The following is a 21,814-nucleotide window of genomic DNA, read 5'->3' on the forward strand; positions in this document are numbered from 1 at the left end:
CATAGGAACACCAGTGATGTTTATCAGCTGCATACTCTGGGGACTCTAGGGCTCATACCAGGTACTGGGCTCCATGCCATGCCTGCGTGCACAAGGTATTTTGTGTATCTCACGAGGACAAACGATTAATCTTGTGTAGGCTCACCCGACACATCCTGGACTAAGAATTTGTGTCATGTGACACTTAATTTGAAGTTTCCTGTTTAAACACTTTTTGTTTAGTCTGGGGTAAGTTTTTTTTTATTATTATTATTTAAATTCATACTTTTATCCAGCAAGGACACATAAAATTGATCAAAATTGACAGTAAATTAATAATATAAATATTATTATTATAAAAGAATTTTATAATTTATAATTTTTGAATTTTCTATTCATTGAAGAATCATGAAAAAAAGCATCACTGTTTCCAGAAGAAAAAAATGTTTTCAGTTTGCCATCTCAGGAATAAATTACTTTTTAGAATATATTAAATAATGCTAGAAAAAAATAATAATAAAAAAAAAATGGTTATGGTATTTCACAATATTGTTGTTTTTACTGAATTTTTGTTCAAATAAATACAGGCTTGGTTAGCATAAAATACTTAATAAAAAATTTGGTAACACTTTATTTTAGGGTCTCTTAACTAGTTGCTTATTAGTATGCATATTACTAGAATATTAGCCATTTATTAGAACAAATTAAGCACATATTAATACCTTATTCTACATGACCTTATTCTACATTCCTAATCCTACCCAATACCTAAACTTAACAATTACCTTACTAACTATTAATTTATTGAGGGAAAAGTCCTAGTTAATAGTGAATAAGTGTTCCCTATTCTAAAGTGTTAGCAAAAATACATATATAATAGTTAATATAAGGGTATAAATAATGGTGGATAAATAAAAATGATCCAAAATGATCCAAATTATATTATGGTGTCCTTGTTACGGTGTAATTATACATTTAAGTACTGAGTAATGTGCTTACTATATGGTTAGGGTTAGGATGGGGGTTTGGTTTAAAGTTAGTTAATTATGTATAATTTATTGTTACATTGGTTCTTTAGTACATGTAACAAGGACCAAATTGTGTTACCAAAATTTAAACTAGATTCAATTTGGTCTTATCTAGTGCTGCTAAGCTACAGAGGAAATGCAACCAGCATTTGGTCTTGTAAAGAATCTCCGCTTCAATCCAAAGGCTCTACACTTGTTTGCCAAAGGCTTTAGCATCTGCTAAGATACCATTCTTGCCAATGAAGTAATGTCACCAGACGCCGTTTGGTGCAGACACACTATACCACTTACACAGTGAATGCGACCCTTAGAGTCCCCTACGCAGTAGTGGGAAGCCCCTACAAGAGCCACTCTGCTAGGAGGGATCAGCCAGCCTGTGGATACACTTTCATCCTGGCAACTGATCCCCCCTTCGTCCCTTCTCCGTACCGTGTTTACCTAAAGGATGAGGAAGCTGAGCCAGGACCTCACCTGCTGGCCCTGAGGTTGCCATGAATACCCCAATAATCCCTCTAAGTCCATGCAAATTCACCCAGGCTGAGTCGCTCGGCCCAGCAGAGGCGGCACTCTGTTGTTGATCAGTTTGCCATGGCAGCAGCCCTTATCTCCACATGAAAGTGGGAGCCTGTCATGATGCGGACCTCGTTCGCTGCCTTCGCACCATCACAGAGCCTTTCACGGGATGCCGCGTGTTTACTCCCAGCGCTTGGCATGTTAAATTAAACCTCTAACAGTAAGCATTTGTGTCCCTTTATGTACGAGAGAAAGAGCCTGGCTTGTTTTGTCTTGTGAGTGGAAAAGAGCCACCAAGGGATTAGGGAGCCGAAATATAGATTTGCCATCGGGAATCCATTAAATGGCCTCGTTCCCCTAACAAAGGAGCTAATTCATTTATGACATTCCAGGCCATGAGACAGTGAGGTCATCTTATTGATTTTTCCCACTTTTACTATTCAGATGAATAGTGAAGGAAAGAAAGAAAGAAAAAAATGACACATCCAGCGCTTGAGAAACTGAATCGTGGATCTATTCAACTTCTCCCATAAGCAATAGGGATATGTGCGTCACAACCGGTGGCTAATATCTATGCTAAATAGTTATAGTAATTTATGGCACGTCCTAAGTCGTAGGCCAGGGGGATGGGGTAGAAAATAAGTGACCTTCGTGCCTTGGTCAAAATCCCCATGGGCCTAATTCAGCTGGGGGAATGGACCCCACAGCAGCAATGGGAAGATGCCTCAAACATAATACACACAATAGCCAATTGTGCAGTGGTTTCTCTCCTCGACATAAAGCGAAGAGCCCAGGGGACAGTAAAGGGTGAATGAAGCCTGTTGCTTTTCTCAGGCACGATGACACTCGGTGATGAAGGGGTTTTGAAAAACAATGTATCATAATACATCCAAAATGTAAAAATATGCAATCTACTTAATTTTACTGCAACACTGCAGATTAGTGTTATTTTAATTCAGTTTTTAATTCATTTTGTTTACCAAATTAAAACTTCGTAAGGCAGCAAAATTTCCATGAGCTAAATAGTTTTGATTGAGTTTTAAAAACAACCAGTGCAAAAGTTTTTTCAGACTAGTGATTTGTTTGCAAATCAAAGACTTTTGTTGCTGTAAAAGCGTGCACTGGTGCTCCTGAACAACCATCTTTATCAAGCAATTCTGTAATTTGTCAACTAAAAAAAAAAAAGTCATTTGACTCATAAATGTTCCATTTTAGTTCTTTTTTAGAGTCCTGCTAAGCTCCTGTTTTATTTCCACATGACAGATAATAAGGTAAAGTGGTTAGAACCAACACAAGAAGAACAATAAAGTTTGTTTAAAATGTTGTTTTTAGAAAAAAAATAGTAAAAAAATCCCCCAAATAGTAAATAGTAAAAAAAAATTCCCAACCAAATATTTAAAAGTAAAAGAACTCAAAGTATCAAGAGTACACATAGCAAATGGCTTCACTGCAATTGTCATTAGCTTTTGGCCAAAAGTCAAAACAGCCCAAGTGCTGAACTGCTGAATTTATTTCCTTTTCCCAAGCTTTATTCACAAAGTGACTGCATGGCCACCCTCCCCAAAATAGGCAGGCGGTGAGGTAGACTGGGGGCGGATGACAGAAGGGGCATAGACAGAACAAGTCAGTGTCTTTTGAGGGAAAAATAAAGCTTTGTGATCAACGGCAGTGGTGGCATATTTGACAGGTCTTTACCAGTCTTCAGCTCCTTTGTGTCACTCACATAATGGAGAAAAACACAAACTGAGCCACTGTGGCGTTGTGGCCTGGGCTATTAGTCAACGTGACGGCCTTTGGAGATGCTAATGGCCATATAGTGTGTCCTCCCCCGTCTTCAGAAGCCGGTTATCTGATAGCACAAAGGCATTTCGCTGGAGGTTGACTTCTTCTTCGCCCCTATTGAAACGCTACAGAGTCATTAGCTTAAAGTCTTTCTCTTTTTTCCCCTCCAAACACTCCTCCTTCTCAGACTATCCTTTTTTAACAAACGGGGAATATAATCATTCTCCAAGACGTGAGAGAGGCTGGAGCATATGTATGCGTGCGGCCCCTCAGGTGCTGGAAAAGAAATAGAGCACTCTCTAAAAAACAGACACCCCGCAATTCCCTCCGTACCCCTCCAGCGAGGTAACGATACCAGTAACAATCTAGGCCTTGTGAAATGGGAGAGGATGCCCAGGAGTTAAAGACCTCTTGCCCACTGTGTTATTCATCAGTGAGGGCTGGAGCTGAGAAGCTCAAGGGCCCCACACTTCCACACGTAGCCCAGAGGCCCGGCTCCACAACCCTGCACTGTTGATGAGCACAGGCCACGGAGCATAGAGTCATACCTCAGAGCAAGGGCCACTCACACCTAACATACATCATTCCAGCTTCATTAGCTGCAGGAAATGCACATTGACATACATAGACTCGTATGCATACAAATCTAGAAATGGCCTATTATACAGTAACTCAAAATAACACTGTTAAATGCATTTTTTTTTTTTTTTTGTAAACTGATCTAGGGCAGTGCTTCTCATTCTGGACATTAAGTGGCAACAAACACACTAACAAAGTGTACTGTTCAAAGTTCAAAAATGCATTTAAAGGGATAATTTAATAATAATAATAATAATTGACTCGCCCTCATGTCATTACAAACCTGTACAATTGTCTTTCTTCTGTGGATTTGTTTTTCATGAAATGCTTTTTGGTTGGTAACATTATCCAAAATATCTTCTTTTGTGTTCCAAAGAATGAAGTAATGTAATTTTCCCTTTTAAGATCAAATTGCAGAACAATTTGCAACATTTAAGTCTCCGTGGCCACCGCAGTGCAGTTATGGAAACTGTGAGCAAATTATACCTTGAAGTGTTGCACAACAGGATAAAGCAAAATTGATACAATTCAACTTCACACTAAAGGTACAGCTCATTATAGTAACTCATTACTGTAATATTGTTATAAAATTATTTACTAAATATTACATGTACTATATATATATATATATATATATAGAGAGAGAGAGAGAGAGAGAGAGAGAGAGAGAGAGAGAGAGAGATTATTATTATTATTTGCACAAACATTTTTGAAAATGTAAAAAAATATATTTTTATTATGATTTATTTTGTTAGTTAGCTGTATTTTTAAATTGTTTAGTAATTTTTACTTAATCAAAATAACCCAACTGCAGTTTGATTGAGATTAATTGGAACGTACAATGAAAAAACATGAATTTTGAAAATTGTTATCCATTAGGGATATATATATATATATATATATATATATATATATATATATATACACACACACACACACACACACACACACACACATAATCTCCCACAGTTTGCTATGGGAGAATATCGGAAACTCGTGAACACTGAAATTTTAGCAGAAGTATAGGCAGCTTGAGTGCATAGATCCCATTAAGACTAACATTGTCAGATCAAAATTGAATAATTTTATTTTTAAAACTAATTTACATTATATTTAACACTGATGCATTTGGTATATCCAAAGTGACTTAAATTGCATTCAAGGTATACATTTGATCAGTTCATGCATTTCCTGGGAATCGAATTCACAACATTAACATAGCTAGCACCATGTTCTACTTTTTGAACTGTAGGAATGCTGAAAACCCCACCAGTTGAGAGCTAAGGCCTTTGGAGCTGGAGATTTTAATAGTCTTTTTCTTAATTACAACATTGGGATGAGTGAGAAATTTGGTGTTTATTCTGGTTAGCCTGTGTATTCATGCATAAAAACTGCATATTGATGAGGCCAGGGTCAAACCAACTCTTTCAATAGATATTTTCCAATCATCAAGTGCAACAAATGCTTTATAATTTAACCAGTGTAAAACCAACTGAGAAAACATGTCAAAAATTTTAACAGCAATCGTTAATTTAACAGCAAGCTAAATTCTCAACAGTAGAAATTCACACACATGTTGGATATTGTCCACACCCACCCACTCTGTTTAACATACATTTAAAGTCACTTTTATTACTCCTTTTTCTAACACCAATTTAATAAATAAACCACATCTGATGGGGCACATGCAAACATTACAATCTACAACAAAAATAAATCGACCAACAGATATTCTGTTACAAGCACCACACGCAGATATTTTCCCGTTGTGACAACAGATCCATGATTTTAATGAGCTTACTCTAGTGATACTTTACAAGTACATGTATATTTACCCATTTACATTTATGAGCAACCAGGAACAAAGGTGTGGTGTCCCTTACACTCAAAATTATAAGGACATCAATGTGGATTTTATATAAAACCCAGTGAGACCACAAAAAGGGCACAAAATATAAAATGTGCAAGCAAAGAATTAAAAGTGCACTAAACCTGAAGATGACTGATGAAAATCAGATAATAAAGACAAAATAAAGCAAAACAAAGTGAGAGGAAATGGTGTGTAGGGCCAAAGGAACAAACAGAATATGCCAATGCATTTTTATCCACCTGTGTGAGCAGATGGTGTGATCTGGTCTCCTTATAAAGAAATGTTCTGCATCTTTAGGACCAAGCCTCATAGTCGTTTCTTAAACTAAGCTAAGGATGACTACAAGCAAATGAGGTGCAGATGAGATCTACTAGCTGCATATATCAATAGCAGATTCTACAAAATAATTACAAAGGATTCATATGGGGGTCTACTGGTATAATTGTAACTGTGACTTCACTACCTGTGAATATGGAATAAGAGAGATGTTGTATAAACATTGTGAAATCACAGCTCCAAAACATGAATGCAGGTGGCAATTGGTGATAAGACATTCGGCCAATCAATAAACAGATGCATTTTACCTTTTGGCTTCACCATAAACATCACCTTAACTAATAAAGAAAGTCAGGGGAAAGAGAGACCCGGACAAAGTATTTTATTAGGAACGAGGGATTGCGAGATGATGTATGTGCATGTCTGTCTGACTGGTTTCTCGTAGAACATGTCTGGTGAACACATTGGTGGCTTTTAAATGCTGGAGGAAGAAAGAATAAAGCACGGCACTGACATGTACCATTCTCTAGTTGAGTAAGTGCTTGTTCTCCAACAGTGATTAAATATGTAGCAAACGTAACAGGTTTCCTGCTCACTTTGCTTACTTTCACTGTTTTGAAGGGAGAAGAGTGCGAGTGTGCATGTGTGTGAGAAGACTGAAAGCTGAAGCAGGATACATTAAAAACAGAGAAGACAAGAAGCTGCGATGAAAGTTCATTTACAAAGGGCAAAGAGCAAAAATGTTGTATTTAATCAGTGCATTTTCTTCTGTAAGGGCATGACTGTCCAGAAACAAGATGATCCTGAAAGAAGACAAAAGATTAAGAATTATTTCTCAAATATATACATATATATATGGCTGTCCATTAATTAACTTTAACACATTTTTTTAAGATGATTGATGACAGTTTGAGGACACAATGAATTTCTTAGTTGTTTTAGCATTATTTTTTTATGTTAATGTGTTACTTTGGCAGCCATATTTTCAAATACAGTTATAAAAAAAATATATTTATATAAATTATTAAATAATATCATCAAATAATATTAATATTTTATTTAAATATTTTATATAAATATTTAAATATTAATAATGAATGATGCATTGAATCATTAAATATTTCTATCAAATTCTCTCTTTAACCTTGCAGTAGAAATAAAAACCACCTACTGCTCTATTTCTCTTTGTGAAGAGCTTCAATGAAAGCTTCAAGTTTCTCCTGAATTTCACGTACTTTTTCTGTAAAGAGAAATGCAATTGTGAGTACATCACATACTAGTAAAGCAGCCACTAGTCTTCTCAAGTTCAAGCTTCTCCTGGGAAAACCCCTAACCTGGCCACATCATTGCAAAGACGCACTTTCAAGTGGACTCATATGCATACAGATATTTCTAGGTCTTCCTGCAGATAAAGTATCAAGTCGTGTCAAGTGCCACTGTGGGTACATTCTCTGACACTCAAACAGCAGATGGTGGCCACTGATAGTTCAGCACTCAAAAGGTGCGTGCGGTTGAGAAGCAGATGATGAAGAGGTGGTGTTCTATTGCACCTCCTCACCTCCACATGCTACTTCAAAGCCTGTACCCTTCAGGGAGTCATGGAGGAGGAGTGGGAATGGGTGACAACTTTTAACTATGTGAAATAGTGCGGTAAAGGTAATGAAAAGGTTAACAATCTGAAATGCAGTTTCATTCTCCATTTAGAATCTATGTTCTTGCATGGGTGAATCCCACAATGAGGTCCAGGTCACAAATGATTCCAAAAGTAAACAAAAAGTAAATTTTTAAATAAATAATAAAATTAATAATAATGATAATAATAATTTATTGGTTGTTTTGCATTTAATTTAAAATTATTGATTTTGAATTTCAATTATTTTTTCAAAATATCTGACAATTTTTAAATTAAAATATTCAATTAAATTTTAAAAATAATGAGACAGGAAACACCTGATATGGTGGTTTGGTGAGATCCATCCACATTAAAAAAAAGGGGGGAAAAAAAAAAAACATAAAATCAAATTAAAATCAAATCCAAGATGGCCGATGATGTAAGAAATTATAAATATAAAAATTATTTCCTTCAAAAAAAAAAAAAAAAAAAAAAAAAAAAAAATAGTAAAAACTAATTTTTTTATATTTTTGCATTGAATTCAATTGAGAGTCTAGTTGAGAACCTGAAGTCATTTCCAAATCGGTCACTTGTGAGTTTCATTGACCAGTTGGGAGCAAGGCAGCTCAGTTTTGGAACAGAGATATTATGTATGTTATGTACGCACGTAAGGCCATTTGTGGCCTAATAGTGTGAGAACAAACAAACAAAATCTAAATCTAAAAAAGTCTCATATGACAACAGGTTAACTGGGCTTTTCAAGTGGACACTGGGCTACAAGTTTGTGGCTGTAACTAAATACTGTCATCTGAGGCTCGTGCAGCCGTTTTAGGTGTATTTGTGGTGTGGGGATTCCCCATTCTCCTCAGAGGAGTAGGATGAAAGAAATAAAACAGCCTTTGTGGACATCTGACATCTCTAAGGTCTGAAATACTATACTATGACCCACACACAACCGCACACGTGCTCACACGTACAGACACACAAACTTTCACAAATATCCTGAAGCCTGGAAACATGACCCTTCAGAACCTGCGCACACACACACACACACAATCTTGTGGCTTAGACTTTGAGTATCTTTTTTTGTGCCTAGGGACATAAAGACTAATGGTGAAGGTTAGCGAATATAACAGGCATTAGGTTTTGGAGAGGGCCTTATAACACGGCAGGTGTGGAGATGAAACTCAAGCCACCCGTGGTCTTTTTGAAAAATGCAGGATAGCAGCAGGAAAACATTCATAAAATTCATTCCATCTGAACAATTTGGGGATACTTGATCTAACTTTATGTTACTGAATAACAGTGACGTATACATTTATTAAAGATTTTATGATATTTAACATGTTATGGCTGAATATAGCATAATAATTAATTATTTACATTTTATAAATGAATTATAAATTATACATTGCTATTATAAATATTATATATTATTATATTACAAATACAAATTATACATTTATATGTAATACTTAGGGATTTTATACTTAATTTTTTTTATAAATAAATAAAATGAGAACATAAATATCAAATATCTGCAAACAGCAACTGACTAAAAACTAAAACATAGGCCCCATATATTGTGCATTCCTAGCATTTATATACTGTTGGATATATTTTTGTTATACCAGCATAGTAATGGTTGTACCATTTTTATTAATCAAAAAATACTTTATAATACAAAAATAGAGACTCAAAAATACTAGACATGGTATGAATGAAGAGGACGTGGTGGAAGCTACTATGCTGCAAATCCATGGAAACGGTCAAATTGAAAACGTGTACGTTTACAGCCAATGAAGTTTCAAAGAAGAATGGACAGCTAAGGATGATGTGAACTTGTGTGTATATGGGCTTAAAGTGTCTAAAAAGATTGTGAGAAACAGATATTTATTTCTGGTCGCCATCTGTTTGTTCCACATTGAGGAACGCAGAATGACGGCTAAGAAAAGGCCAAAACAAGACGGTCTTTTCAGCGCCTCGGAAATGTGACGCAGGAGAGAGAACGGCTCCTTCCCCTGCTTCTGTGAGTCCAAGAACAGGGTCCAAACTCCATTTAGACCCCTGTTTACCTAAGAGATGAGCTTTTGGACACATCCATTCATAGGTCTTCTCTCTTTATCTGGTCATGAATATTCCCATAATCCTTTGGCCCCTGTCCCAGTAGCCTCCTTTTTTGGGAGGTGTGGGGTGGCTTTCTCTCTTTCAGGATTCCTCCTCAATCCCTTCTTTGAAAGGGGCTCTCGCCTGATCTCCACATGAAATGATATCTCTTTCACTCCCACTCTTGCGGGCCTCTAAGCCTCCTGGGCCGGAGCGGCAGAAGGCTGGAGAAAGCCCTTAATTGACCTGTAATTAGACTGTGAAACAGTGTGGCCGTGGAGAACAGAAGGACGAGGAATAAAGCGATAGTCAGGGCACGGGATACCGCCAAGGAGATGGAGCTGCAAGGAGCTGAAGAGAAACTCAATCCCTTTTGATATAAATGGTGGCCTTCGGTATTTGCCATCAAGTAGCACGACCGTTAATAGGGAAAATGGCAAAGAAATTAAAATGTGGCAACAGCCTTTTCAGCAGCTCACGTTTCCCACCGCGCCTTCCCGGAAACAAGACGACTGAAGACATTCCATGGAAAATCAGTGTCACATCAGGTGCGAATCTGTGTGATAAAGCTTCTCAGACAGCAAAAAGACAACCAGAGAGGTTGTTCTCACACAAAAATATGAAGTTCAAAACACAAAATAAGATATTTCGAAAAACATTTCAACTGTTTTTGTTCATGCATTGAAAGTCAGTGGGGTACAAAACAATTTTGGGAATGTGAAGGTGAGTAAACGATGACAGAATTTTCATTTATGGGTGAACTATCCCATTAATGGAACTTCATGCGTCTGAACATTCACACAGGAACATCTATCAGTGAAGGGGACAAAAGTGATGTATAACCCATGGAAAACAGTGTTTCCACAAATCAGCTCTCCAAGTTATCGCTAAAACATCTGGCCAGAAGGAGGAAAGAAACCACTGCCGGAGTTCTGCTGTGGAGAACCTCAGGGTTTAACACAAGGGTAGCTTCCAGCTTACATCAGAAAACAGGCTTATTTGAGTGTGTGAAATCTTATACACAAGCAGTTAAAGATGAAGTATGTCATTCTTTTTATGTTGAAACAATTAACCCATCACAGCCTAAAATGCAGCAACAACTAGTGAGCCACTAGGAGGCTGATTTTCCAGAAATAGCTGAAAATGACATTCTTGACAAACAAATGTCATATATTAATTTTATCCAAATACAACAAAGCCATTTTTTCAGCATTTTTCCTTTTGATCCACTTATTAGAATTACATATCTTAGACCACATATCATAGAGCTATGCTAATGCTAAATCTGATAAATGCAGCCACAATGGAAAATGTATCCCATTACTGATAGGGATGCATGATAAATTTGCAAAAAATGAATTAACTGAAATGGATATATTAAAGGGCTAGACCACCCACAAATGTGAATTCTGCCATCATTTACTCAACCTCACATCATTCCAAACCTGTATGCAATTTTCTGCAGAACATCAGGAACCAAACAACACTGGAGCCCTGACTACCACTGAATAGACAAAAAAATAAAACCTGACATCTCTCAAAACATCTTTTATGTTCCACATAAAAAAAAACAAATAACTATTTATTAGTTATTGGTCATAACATTAAAACAATTATCATCTGATTGCTATTGATTATGGTTTCATGACTACTTTACAGGTAATGAACATAGACTAGAATATGAATAGACTTTTGTTACATTCATCTCAACATACCCAGTAGTCAGAACATTTGAACAACATCTGATGGTGCAAATAATGGGAATTATCTCTTTATTTTCCCCTTGGGCTACGTGAGCGACTCCTGCTTATGAGGGCTGTGCAGACAGCACCGTATCAACCCAGGTGTAAGCTGAACTCCTCACCTCCCCTTCACAGCCACCCTCCAGCCTGGCCTCCAATAAGCATTTAATTACAGGGCTTTGGCAAGTCAAGACGTGGAACAGCCAGAAAACAGTCAACCGGACAATAGATGGCCATCCCTCTATTAGCACTTGAGACCAAAAGTTACCCATGTTGAAAAAGCACGATCTCATAACTGCATGTCAGTCAGCATAAAGATCCAACTTTGACCTTGCACTCAAAATTGCAAGTGGCCACAATTGGACTCAATCCCACCTATAATTCTTGGCAACACTGATGGTCATTTTAAAGTGATATTTCACCCAAAAATGAAAATTCATCCTTTACTCACCCTCATATTGTGAGTCAATGGGGAACGATGTTGTTTTGGACTTTCATTATAAGGACAAAAATAATCAAACTATTCCTCAAAACATCTTATTTTGTGTTCTAAAGGAGAAAGCAGGTCTCCTTGTTACAGTTTAATTATAAATTTAAGTACTGAGTAATACTATTTAACTACATGTACTTCCTATATGGTTAGGGTTAGGATTAAGGTTGGTTTTAGGGTTACTTGCATGTAATTATGCATAATTTATTAGTTAATATAATAGTAAGTACATGTAACGTGTGACAAGGAACCTTAAAATAAAGTGTTACCAAGAAAGCAAGTCATACAGGTTTACAACTCCATTGAGAGAGATTAAATGACTTTTTATTTTTGGGGTGAACTATCCCTTTAACCCCACTTGTACGGAACCTGAATACTACACTCATTCTAACCGGGTAATGTGTGTGTGTAGAAATCCATTGAGGCTTTCAATCAGATCCTGATTTAATGGATCATTAGGTGGGACAACATTTTTACTGATGGATGTTGTGCACTGGTTAAGGGTTCAAATTTAAGAATCTTAAGGATTTTAAAGAGAAAACACTTTTTTGCCGCTGTTCACAGAATGCATTAAAGTGATGCCGGGACTGAAATTATAGCTTCAGTAAATCCCTTCTTTTAACTATGAATTGAACAAAGACATGATAAAGGAGCAGCACTATGTCACACAGTGTCATTGCGACTGGGCCAGAAGGTGAGGCATTGCAATAAGTGCTCTATTTTTACTTGGTGAGGAAGGAAATGTATGGTTTTCCTATTACCTCATAACACACTATCTGACAGATAGATGTATAGTGCGGTGTGCGAAATCATTGAGAACAGCCTTGTAGGAGACCAAATGACAATGGGACTCGATCCTGACGACCCCAGAGGCGCTTTTTGTGACGGGACGAATGGTAAAAATGGAAATGCAAGTTCTACGGTTCATTTCCCACTCATTTGACTTCCGCTTCCATAGGTTTGAAGGCAGGGTGACGGTAAAAGGGAGAAGAGGGAAATTACTTCCTTCACTGGGACGACGAGTGTTGAGAGATTTATATGTGGGGAGCAGGACCTTTGAGAGCACTTGGATGGGGTGACAGAGATGCGTTGGTGGGAGTGGGCGGCCCATTATCAGCTTGCATGGGAAGACTGGGGCTACAAGCCAGCTTCGGGGGGGGAATGGGGCTCGCTCCAGCTGTTTTAGAGATGGGAGCGGTTTCCTCTCGGCCTGAAAGAAAGGCATAATCGTCTTTCTGTCACTGGAGGGGCAGGCCAAAAATATGCTTTTCACATCAGAGCGATGGGGTGCAGGGAATATGGTGGGAGCGTGTGAGAAAGAAGAAGCGAGGGCGAGAAAAGGAAAAACACAGAAGCTGGCTACAGATGAAAGGCAAGTGCATATATCTCTCCATAAATTAATGCGTGTCATCCTAAAGCATGATGTTTTTTGTTGAATATAAGTTTATTGGTTCGGTTTTTGTATATGTCTTTGCTGAACTGAACCATCATTTGCATAAATCAATAAAAACAAGTTTTCATGTCAATACAGGGCTCAACAGTAAGAATGACTCAATGGTTGCCAGCTGAAGGGATCACAACAAAGTGTTCTTTATGGAGTTAAATTATAGCTGTATGACTTTGTACTGCTGTGAGTTAGGAATAAATTTGTAAAAATATTAGTAAATAAATAAACAAATAATTACAGGTTAATCAGGACCAAACAATTGCCTATTTTCACATTCTTAACAGGATTATTGTTAACTAAACCTAAAACCAAAACCATAAAAAATTACTTGAAATAAAATAAACATTAACTAAAATAAAGTAAATATAAAAACTGTAAACTAACCGCAGCTAGTTACAGAGGCAGCATTATAATTTTTGTTTACTTTTAGTAAAATAACTAAAACTAAAATTAAAACTAAAAAAGTTTTTTTTTTAAATGAAAAATTACAAAAACTCTACAAAAATTAATACTTCAACTAAAATTAAAATTAAAATAGAAAATAGAAAAATAAAACCTAATTCAAAGCCCAATGATACTAAAATAACACTTGTTCTTAACATTTTCTAACATATCGATGATTATTTCTATAGCTCTTTGATGAAACGTTCTACAGTCCAGTTAGCTCTGACAACACTCACAGGATCAACAGTTCACACCTGAGCTGCACCATATGCACCGTAACTTTCATACTCCAAGCTCTAGATAAACCAATAAAATGCCAAAACATACAGTCAAGGGAATGATTAGATAGAGGACAAAGCGAGTGAGAGAGATCATGCTGTAAGGAGGTGGTACACCAGCTTCTGTGGTGACCCAGCGCCTCATGCAAGCACAGTTAAACCCTGTGTATACAGAGCTCGGAGCAGCAACAGTACGTCACTACGCAAGGAGGAAACAGAGGAGTGGTTTTCATAGAGCACTAAAACTGGTTTCCACGTCATCCTTTCACAAGGGAGACAAAATGATGCAAAGGTGATGAGGGGGAGTGTGAGATTGAACGTAAAAGCGTTTCTTAAGGACGGGCCAGCACAACACTGAGCTAGTTTAACAGCTTTATAATCCTGCAGTAGGTGAAACTAAACTAAAATTAGGGGTGGGTTGATAATTTCATATAAACGACTTCTATTGATCCTCATTTTAATGAACAAACAATCATTCTTAAAACCCCAAAATTAATTAGGAGTTTGAAAATTAGAATCAAATCTAATCATAAAATCTGTTAATACAAAGCCTTGCCTCCAATGATGTGGTGTTTTTGAATTTGTCAGAATCAAGTGTTTTTAAATTGATAATACAAATTAGGCCTATCGTTGTTAAACCATTTTACAATCCACTCTCTCAGTGATTCTCAAACAAAACAAAACACTGGTTCCAAATATGAAAGTAAAAATAAATAAAAATAAAAACTAATGGAACTAATGGATTCCAAAAATGACAAATAAAATACAACAATACAAAAATCAAGTAATGCATTCCAAAGAAGAAAAAATAAATAATATAACAACATAGCTCATATAAACCTTTGCCTGTGCACATGCTGTAGACATGTATTGCTGCAGGGATGCAAGTTTGAAGCCAGGCTATTTTTGCCCTGACTCCCCCTCCCGTCTCTCCACAATAATGTCCTATCACCCCATAAAAAGTTAGAGTAATGCTCAAAACGTGGAAAAAACAACCCTCATTTCGGTTGCCACATCTCAAAGGCTATTTTTGAGTGCTCGAGGGCCTTTAAAAAGCCTAAAAATTAAGTACCTAAAAAATAATTACTCTGTTTACACATCAATTTTCCAACATTAAAAAAATCAAATAGAAACTATTAGTCTATGACTGTCACACAGATTGACAAGAGGGAGCCACATACACCCTGAATTGCTGTAATTGAATTGAGTCTATTAGGTAAATCAAAGACTCATAAAGCCGTCCTGGCGTGCCTGCAGTTGCATATAAGCAATTTAGGCAGAGTTCCAGCAGAGGCACAGTGCCATACAGCTGCCCTGGCACAGTGTACACACACACGACACATCACCCACAGGCAGCAGCCACAGTAACAGGCCTGAATGCAGCCATCTTGCACATCTAATCCCACAAATTCCCTCTCTCACACACACACACACAAACACACACGCACAATCCCCAAGTGTGAAACCAAAGCAGCTCACTGCCTGTCTGCCTGCAAGTAAGGGCAAATCGCTCTTAACACCAGACTTTGCCCCAAGGAGTACATTTTTTTTCTCTTTGTTAAGGGAAGTGCCCCTGTCCTCTCCCAGCTCCACATCTTCAAACAGGCAGACAGGTGAGGCCAGGGTCAGCGGCTCAGCTCCCTGCACCTGTGGGAGTAATAGCCCCTCACGGCCTCGTGTGAGCCGGACTGAACCCCTGGCTCAGCCCCAGATTCCATGAGCCCGTCAATACATCTCTCGCTTTATGAAGGGGTCTGTCAGTTTTTCCAATCCGTCTATAAAAATTAAAAAAAAAAAAATTGGCAAACAAGGAGCGAAACGGGGAGCGTGTAACAACAGCTCATAGGTGATTTAAAGATCACGGAGCTTGAAATCCCCCTGCTTCCTAACCCCTCCCGTCCGCTACTGGATTCTGGAATCTTTTCCTGTCGGGTCTTGTAAGGTGGGCGACGTGGAATAAATGTGGCTTCAAGACATATTCCCAAAATAAATCGTTCACTTTCCAATTTCTAAAATCACCATCCAGTGGAATAAAACAAATCAAAAAGATCCAATTTTGTGAACTCTGTACAGTTCAAGATTGGATCTACCAATGCGCCATCAAAGTGAACTGAAGCAAAATGCTCAGAGTGCTTCGTAAAGATTAAATGAGCTTCACTGACTTGTAAAAACCTCAAGAAGCGCTCCAGAAGTCAGATGTCTGTGAGGTACTTGTCATAACTGCTGGTCAGAAAGTGATGCTTCAAAGTGGATGGAACTTTAGGAAGAGCCAACTGAGAGAGTATAGAGTCATTAAAGCTCTGGAATATTTAATTTGTTGTTTTTTTATATGACAATGTGATTTCTGGGAAGGTGAGAGATGAAAGGTTTTAGGTCAACTAAAACAGGTTCCAAGTGATGCCATTTAAGAACCATTTTAGGACTCCCAAAGAACCTTTCAGTGAACAGTTCTTCGAAGAACCATTTTTAAGTGTGAAGAACATTCAAATAATCCTAATATCCTTTTAACACTATAAAGAGCGTTATGAGTAATGGAAAAGTTCCATGGAGGTTTAAGGTTCTTCAAAGAAACAGATGCCAGTAAAAAGTGTTTGAATCAGCTTGCAAGGTGATAACAGGAAAATTTAAAAAAAAAAATCATTTGAGAGTAGCATACTGGTGCTTGAAATCAGGCCAGATTGAAAACCTCACAGTTTAACTGGTTTAAGAATTTAAGAGGCGAGCACAGTTGAAATAAGATCATTTGTTCTCTCGAAGAGGAAGCCGGGACAGTGCATTAAAACACATCAAACGCTCCGGGAACCCTGGGAACATGATGCCACCACATGCAGGAAAGGTGGCAAGGCCAGACAGGCCCACAAATTCCTCCCTGTTATTTGTAAAGAAATTGGAAATAGCCAGGATTCTGTCCAAACTCATGTTCTTTGCATATCCCTTCAGGATGTGGCAGAAACTGTGGCCCCAAAAAAGGTGGCAAAACCGTTGCACTAACAAAAACATCACCTCTAGTACAACACCACGCTGCATAAATTGTGTATACATAGACAATGTAGTATGCTTACACTAAACACATTTGCAAACCTCTGGCCTGACAATTATGCTTTTGATGTATTCCATGTACACAAGAATTGTTAGTATACTGTGAAAGAAAATGGAAAAACTATATCTGACACTGCAAATGATCAAGCCATTATGACTCCTGTAACTTAATGCCAAATAGAAAAGCTAAAATATCCAAATAGTCATTTTCTACTTGATTGACAAGTATGACAACAATGACAATATGACGAAAACAGGGTCTGAAACGGTTTAATTCATAAGAAAGTTTCTGCTTCGATTCAGAACTTAAATTATTTATTGCAGTCATAACCATGCTTAATGTGTATTAAAGGTCTGTCTAGGCCTGTCAATAGATTAAAACAATAAATCATGATTTATGTTTGTTAAATCCATGTTAATGATGTCTTTCAAAAATATTGACTATTGATCAGTGATGCATGGTTTTTCCACTAATGCAAATAATTAAATATTAAAATTACATTTTTTACTTTAAAAATACTTTAAATATTAATTTAACATTTTTCTTTTTATATCTCAAAACAATTTTAAGGCAAAAAGTTTAGGAAATCTGCTAACGACATTTATGCCATTTAACATTTAATTAATCTCACAAATTACCACTGTGCCAGCCCTAATTGTTAGTTTGTTTAAAACGCAGCAATTGTTTTTCATATCATGGCAACTATTATTAACAATCCAAGACCTGTCACTACAGCCCACTCTCTCTCATAAAGACTGACTGCACCTTAATAGAGTGACCATATGTTTTGTGCGGTGGCAACAGCTAGGGCACTGATGCATGCATGCATGCCCAGACTTGCTTTTATTAGCATAACAGCCACTTCTTGGGAGGTCATGCTTGTGTTTTCCCTAAGTGCTGGTTGTCCACCAGGCAACGTCATGCTTTACAGCACAGGAATCCACTCTAAGGGTTACCCAGCGCCAAGCATCGTGGCTTAAACAGTGGAGGGCTGGACATCTAAGACTAGTGGACATGCTCACGGGACCAAAACATCCCAGCATCCTGGTCTTTATACAGTATTCAGGCAGGTACAAAAGCAGACAAAACAGATGAAGCACTTCTTACTGGGTAAAATCTGGTCCAACTCTGTCCTAAAGGATTGTGTCCTAAATTGTGTCCAAACCTGTTCATACCAAGAACTATAATTATAAAGATAACTAAAACAATAACTATATTAACATCCACTCCAACGCACAAAAATATTGGCACAATATTGGTTATGTGGATTCTGATTTGCGGTCAATGTATTTATCATTAGCTTGATTACAATATCATTTCTCTGTGCCATTAACATTGTAGTTATGGTGTAGACTTTCCTATTTTCAATGACAACCAAAACTTTATAGTTAAAGTTTGTTACAGTCCTTGGTGCGAACAGGGCTTTAAACAAGCAGAATATATAAAACTGCATATCAAACCATCTGTGTGAATATGTTTTTGAAAAGATTCAATGCTTTATTGACTGATAAAAACATTCTTGGAAGATATTTGTTGAGTTACAGGACAAAATCACTTCAGTCATGCTTTTCCCAGTCCATTGCAAAGACACTTAAGCTAGTCAAAATGTTCAAAAGAGATCCTCTAAATAAGCATTTAGAGAGGCCTCATATATACGCAAAGAAATTCTACTTCCAAAAGGCAGAGAGGCTTTTTATGACTCAAGACACTGTATAGGCAGATTGACCATTGTGTCTAAGCACACACTAACCTGGGCGGCAGTGCCATTACCTCACTCTCTGTTATCACAGTAATGACAGAACGTGTGTGCGAGTCGTGTGTCTGTGCCAGATCAAGTCTGAGCATGTCAGTCCACAAATTGCTGCTTTAAATCAACAGAGTGTTTAACAGTAACCAGGGCTGAAGACATGACAGACAGCAGGCAGTGTGCAGCCAGGAGCTCTCTCACACTGTCTCCCACACTGTGAAGGGCAATTAAGGGTTCAAGCCTCAACAGAGGAAGGAACAGGAAAAAAAAAATAAGTGGGAGTGTGAGAGTGAAGCGAGTGTGGAAAGCTATCCGTACCTAATCAGAAGTAATATCACTTAAATTGAGTAAGAAGGTAAAAAAGCACTGGAAGCAGTGGAATTCTGACTGCAGAGACCTGACACTTAAGTACAAATGGGTTTAGCCCTTTTAAAACAAATTTTAGAATTCAAATGTGAGGAAATGCTTAGAAAAAGGCTGATTTGATTAACCATTTTGACTCAACGTACGACAATAAAAAAAATTATAAAAATCAATTAACTGAATCACTGCACTAAAAAAAAAGAATGAAAAATACACATAAAAAGTATTTAAAAAATAATATTAAATAATTTTATGAACATAAAAAAATGGAAATGTAATGCTTGAGTGAAATTTGTTAAAATTAATAAATTATCTATTGTAGATAACATGAAAGTAATCAAGTGCAAAACAACACTGCCCTCTGATGGTCGCCCTGCCTTGCTGCTGTTTCACGGGCTAAATCAGGAGAAAGTATAAGGATGGACTTACTGAGGTCTTCTGCCAATTGAACCCTCCTGCCTGTGATCAGCTGAACTTTCTTCTCAGTATCCTCTCCAAAGTCCTCTAATACTTCTTTAACGTTTTTCTCCAAGCGCCGCACTGTTAAAAAAAAACACTTATATGTGTTGTTTGCATGTGGGAACATAATAAAGCCTGTCCCACTGAAGCCTGTTTAATTAGTAATAAGAGATGATTTGTGCCAAGTAACCAGAAATGAACACTTGTTTGCAGGTAATGAGAACCCACAGACATACCCTCTGTATTAGTGAGCTGTTGTCTAAGAGTATTGGCTGTGATGGCCAACATCCTCTGGATCCTCCAGAACAGAACCACATCACTGCACTCAAGCTGGAACACAGAGAAATAAGTCAAACCATTAGCTAAATAGAACTTTTTAACATAACCTCACACAACCATAAACCGCTATTACAGTCTTTAGCCAAAATATTCTATTACACAAAGAATGCAAATTACTTTTCTTTAGTTACAGAATTTATGTATATCTGGTTTGCCTTTATGACTAAATTACCTGTTAATAAAGTATTGAATATGGACACCAATGGCAGTCATTCCACAGCTGAGAATATTTTAATGTTAAATAGCATTACAATTATTGTACTTGTTAATTTTATCTTTTTTTTTTTTATCTCCAAACAAAATCATATTTAAATAAATCAAATAAATGTATTCCCAGTAAACATATAATTATTCCCAAAAGTGAAAACTTTGGCAGCTCTAATTTTTATTTTTTAGTAAATTTGACTAAAAAGGCTTCTTTACCTCAGAGTCTACAAAGTGCCTCTGGTAGTAGTAGAAACCTCGCCGGCAGAGGTTACAATGTGATAATGCCTTCTGCAGGAAATGACGTCGATAGAGTTGGTGCCACGTGTCCTTGATCTATGGAAAGATATCAGTTCAATTTAGTGAAAAAAACATTAAATCTGATGTGCAGATAGTTATGTTAGGTATTCCCTCCCAGTGTCTCACTTACCAGTGCGGGGTCCACTTCCACTCCTCGGGCCTCCAGGTTTTTGCGCACTGTAGTGACCTCATCATTGGCCAGGTAGGCTGTGTGATCCTCATGCAACTTCAACAGACGCTCCAGCTCATTTTTGGTCTCATTACGGATGTGCTAGAGTTAGGGAACAAAATTATGTACACTTTCTTATCACTAGCACACACATGTAGTAATACAACACAAACACTGACACTAAAATATGGCTCCAAGATAATAAAAATGGACCCAAAATAAATAAATAAATAAAATTTATGGTATTGTCTGTTCAACCTGCTCTGGTGTTCGATTTGTCCAGCTCAACCACCTCTGCTTCCAGTCTGGCCCCACCATATCTGCTATTACTGAGTCAGCTGCAACACAGGAAGATGAGTCACACACTCCATAGACTGACAGACAAGAAAGGGCTTTATGAGGGGTAGACATACTGTCTTTAAGGCGAGACTGCAGTGTTTCCTCCATGAACTGAATAGCAGCATCCCACTGGGGCTTGTCTGTGATAGAACGATCCTCCAGAGCATTGTGTTGAATCACTCTCTGTACCGCACATACATAAGAAGCATTTAGATGCTAAGAAACCCGTGTGCTGCATTAGCAAAAATCTATTATTTCTGGTAATTATATATGTTATATTTACCAAGCTGTCCATGGCTGTTTCATTCCACTTGTGTCGTTTGATGCTTTCTTCCTTGATAGCCTCCTTCATCTTATCAAAGATGTCATCCTGATCTTTCCCTTTGTATTCTGCCATAAAGCGGCCAAACTCCTCCTGCAATGTCTCCCAAGCAACCTTAGTAGCAAAGAAAAGAAGACAGATTTAAAAACAGGATAAGAAAAATATTTCAGAAGATTTCGGTAACACTTTATTTTAAGGTGTCCTTGTTACACATTACATGTATTTACTATAATAATAACAACAATTAATTATGCATAATTACATGCAAGTAACCCTAAGCCAAACCCTAACTATATACCGTAGTAAGTACATATAGTTAATTATTACTCAGTACTTCCATGTAAAATTACACTTAAAATAAAGTGTAACCAAGATTTCTTTTTAAA

At 37.3% G+C, this 21,814-nt stretch overlaps 1 protein-coding gene across 4 annotated transcripts in view; it reads right to left on the reverse strand.

Annotated features, from left to right (window-relative positions):
* Positions 1-4,946: 4,946 nt before the first annotated feature.
* LOC306879324 (dynamin-like GTPase OPA1, mitochondrial) overlaps positions 4,947-21,814 on the reverse strand; it is a 41,768-nt gene continuing 24,900 nt past the window's right edge. For all 4 annotated transcript variants that reach the window (XM_079432161.1, XM_079432159.1, XM_079432160.1 and 1 more), the window contains 9 exons: positions 21,390-21,542; positions 21,181-21,289; positions 21,026-21,105; positions 20,729-20,869; positions 20,518-20,634; positions 19,992-20,085; positions 19,726-19,836; positions 7,199-7,267; positions 4,947-6,830 (listed from right to left, as the gene is read on the reverse strand). In XM_079432161.1, the coding sequence (XP_079288287.1) occupies positions 7,203-7,267; positions 19,726-19,836; positions 19,992-20,085; positions 20,518-20,634; positions 20,729-20,869; positions 21,026-21,105; positions 21,181-21,289; positions 21,390-21,542 (870 nt within the window). In that variant the 3' untranslated portion in view covers positions 4,947-6,830; positions 7,199-7,202. The remainder of the gene's footprint in view (positions 6,831-7,198; positions 7,268-19,725; positions 19,837-19,991; positions 20,086-20,517; positions 20,635-20,728; positions 20,870-21,025; positions 21,106-21,180; positions 21,290-21,389; positions 21,543-21,814) is intronic.

The sequence above is a fragment of the Barbus barbus genome (assembly GCF_936440315.1).
Source record: "Barbus barbus genome assembly, chromosome: 13".
In the NCBI taxonomy this organism is placed as follows: domain Eukaryota; kingdom Metazoa; phylum Chordata; class Actinopteri; order Cypriniformes; family Cyprinidae; genus Barbus; species Barbus barbus.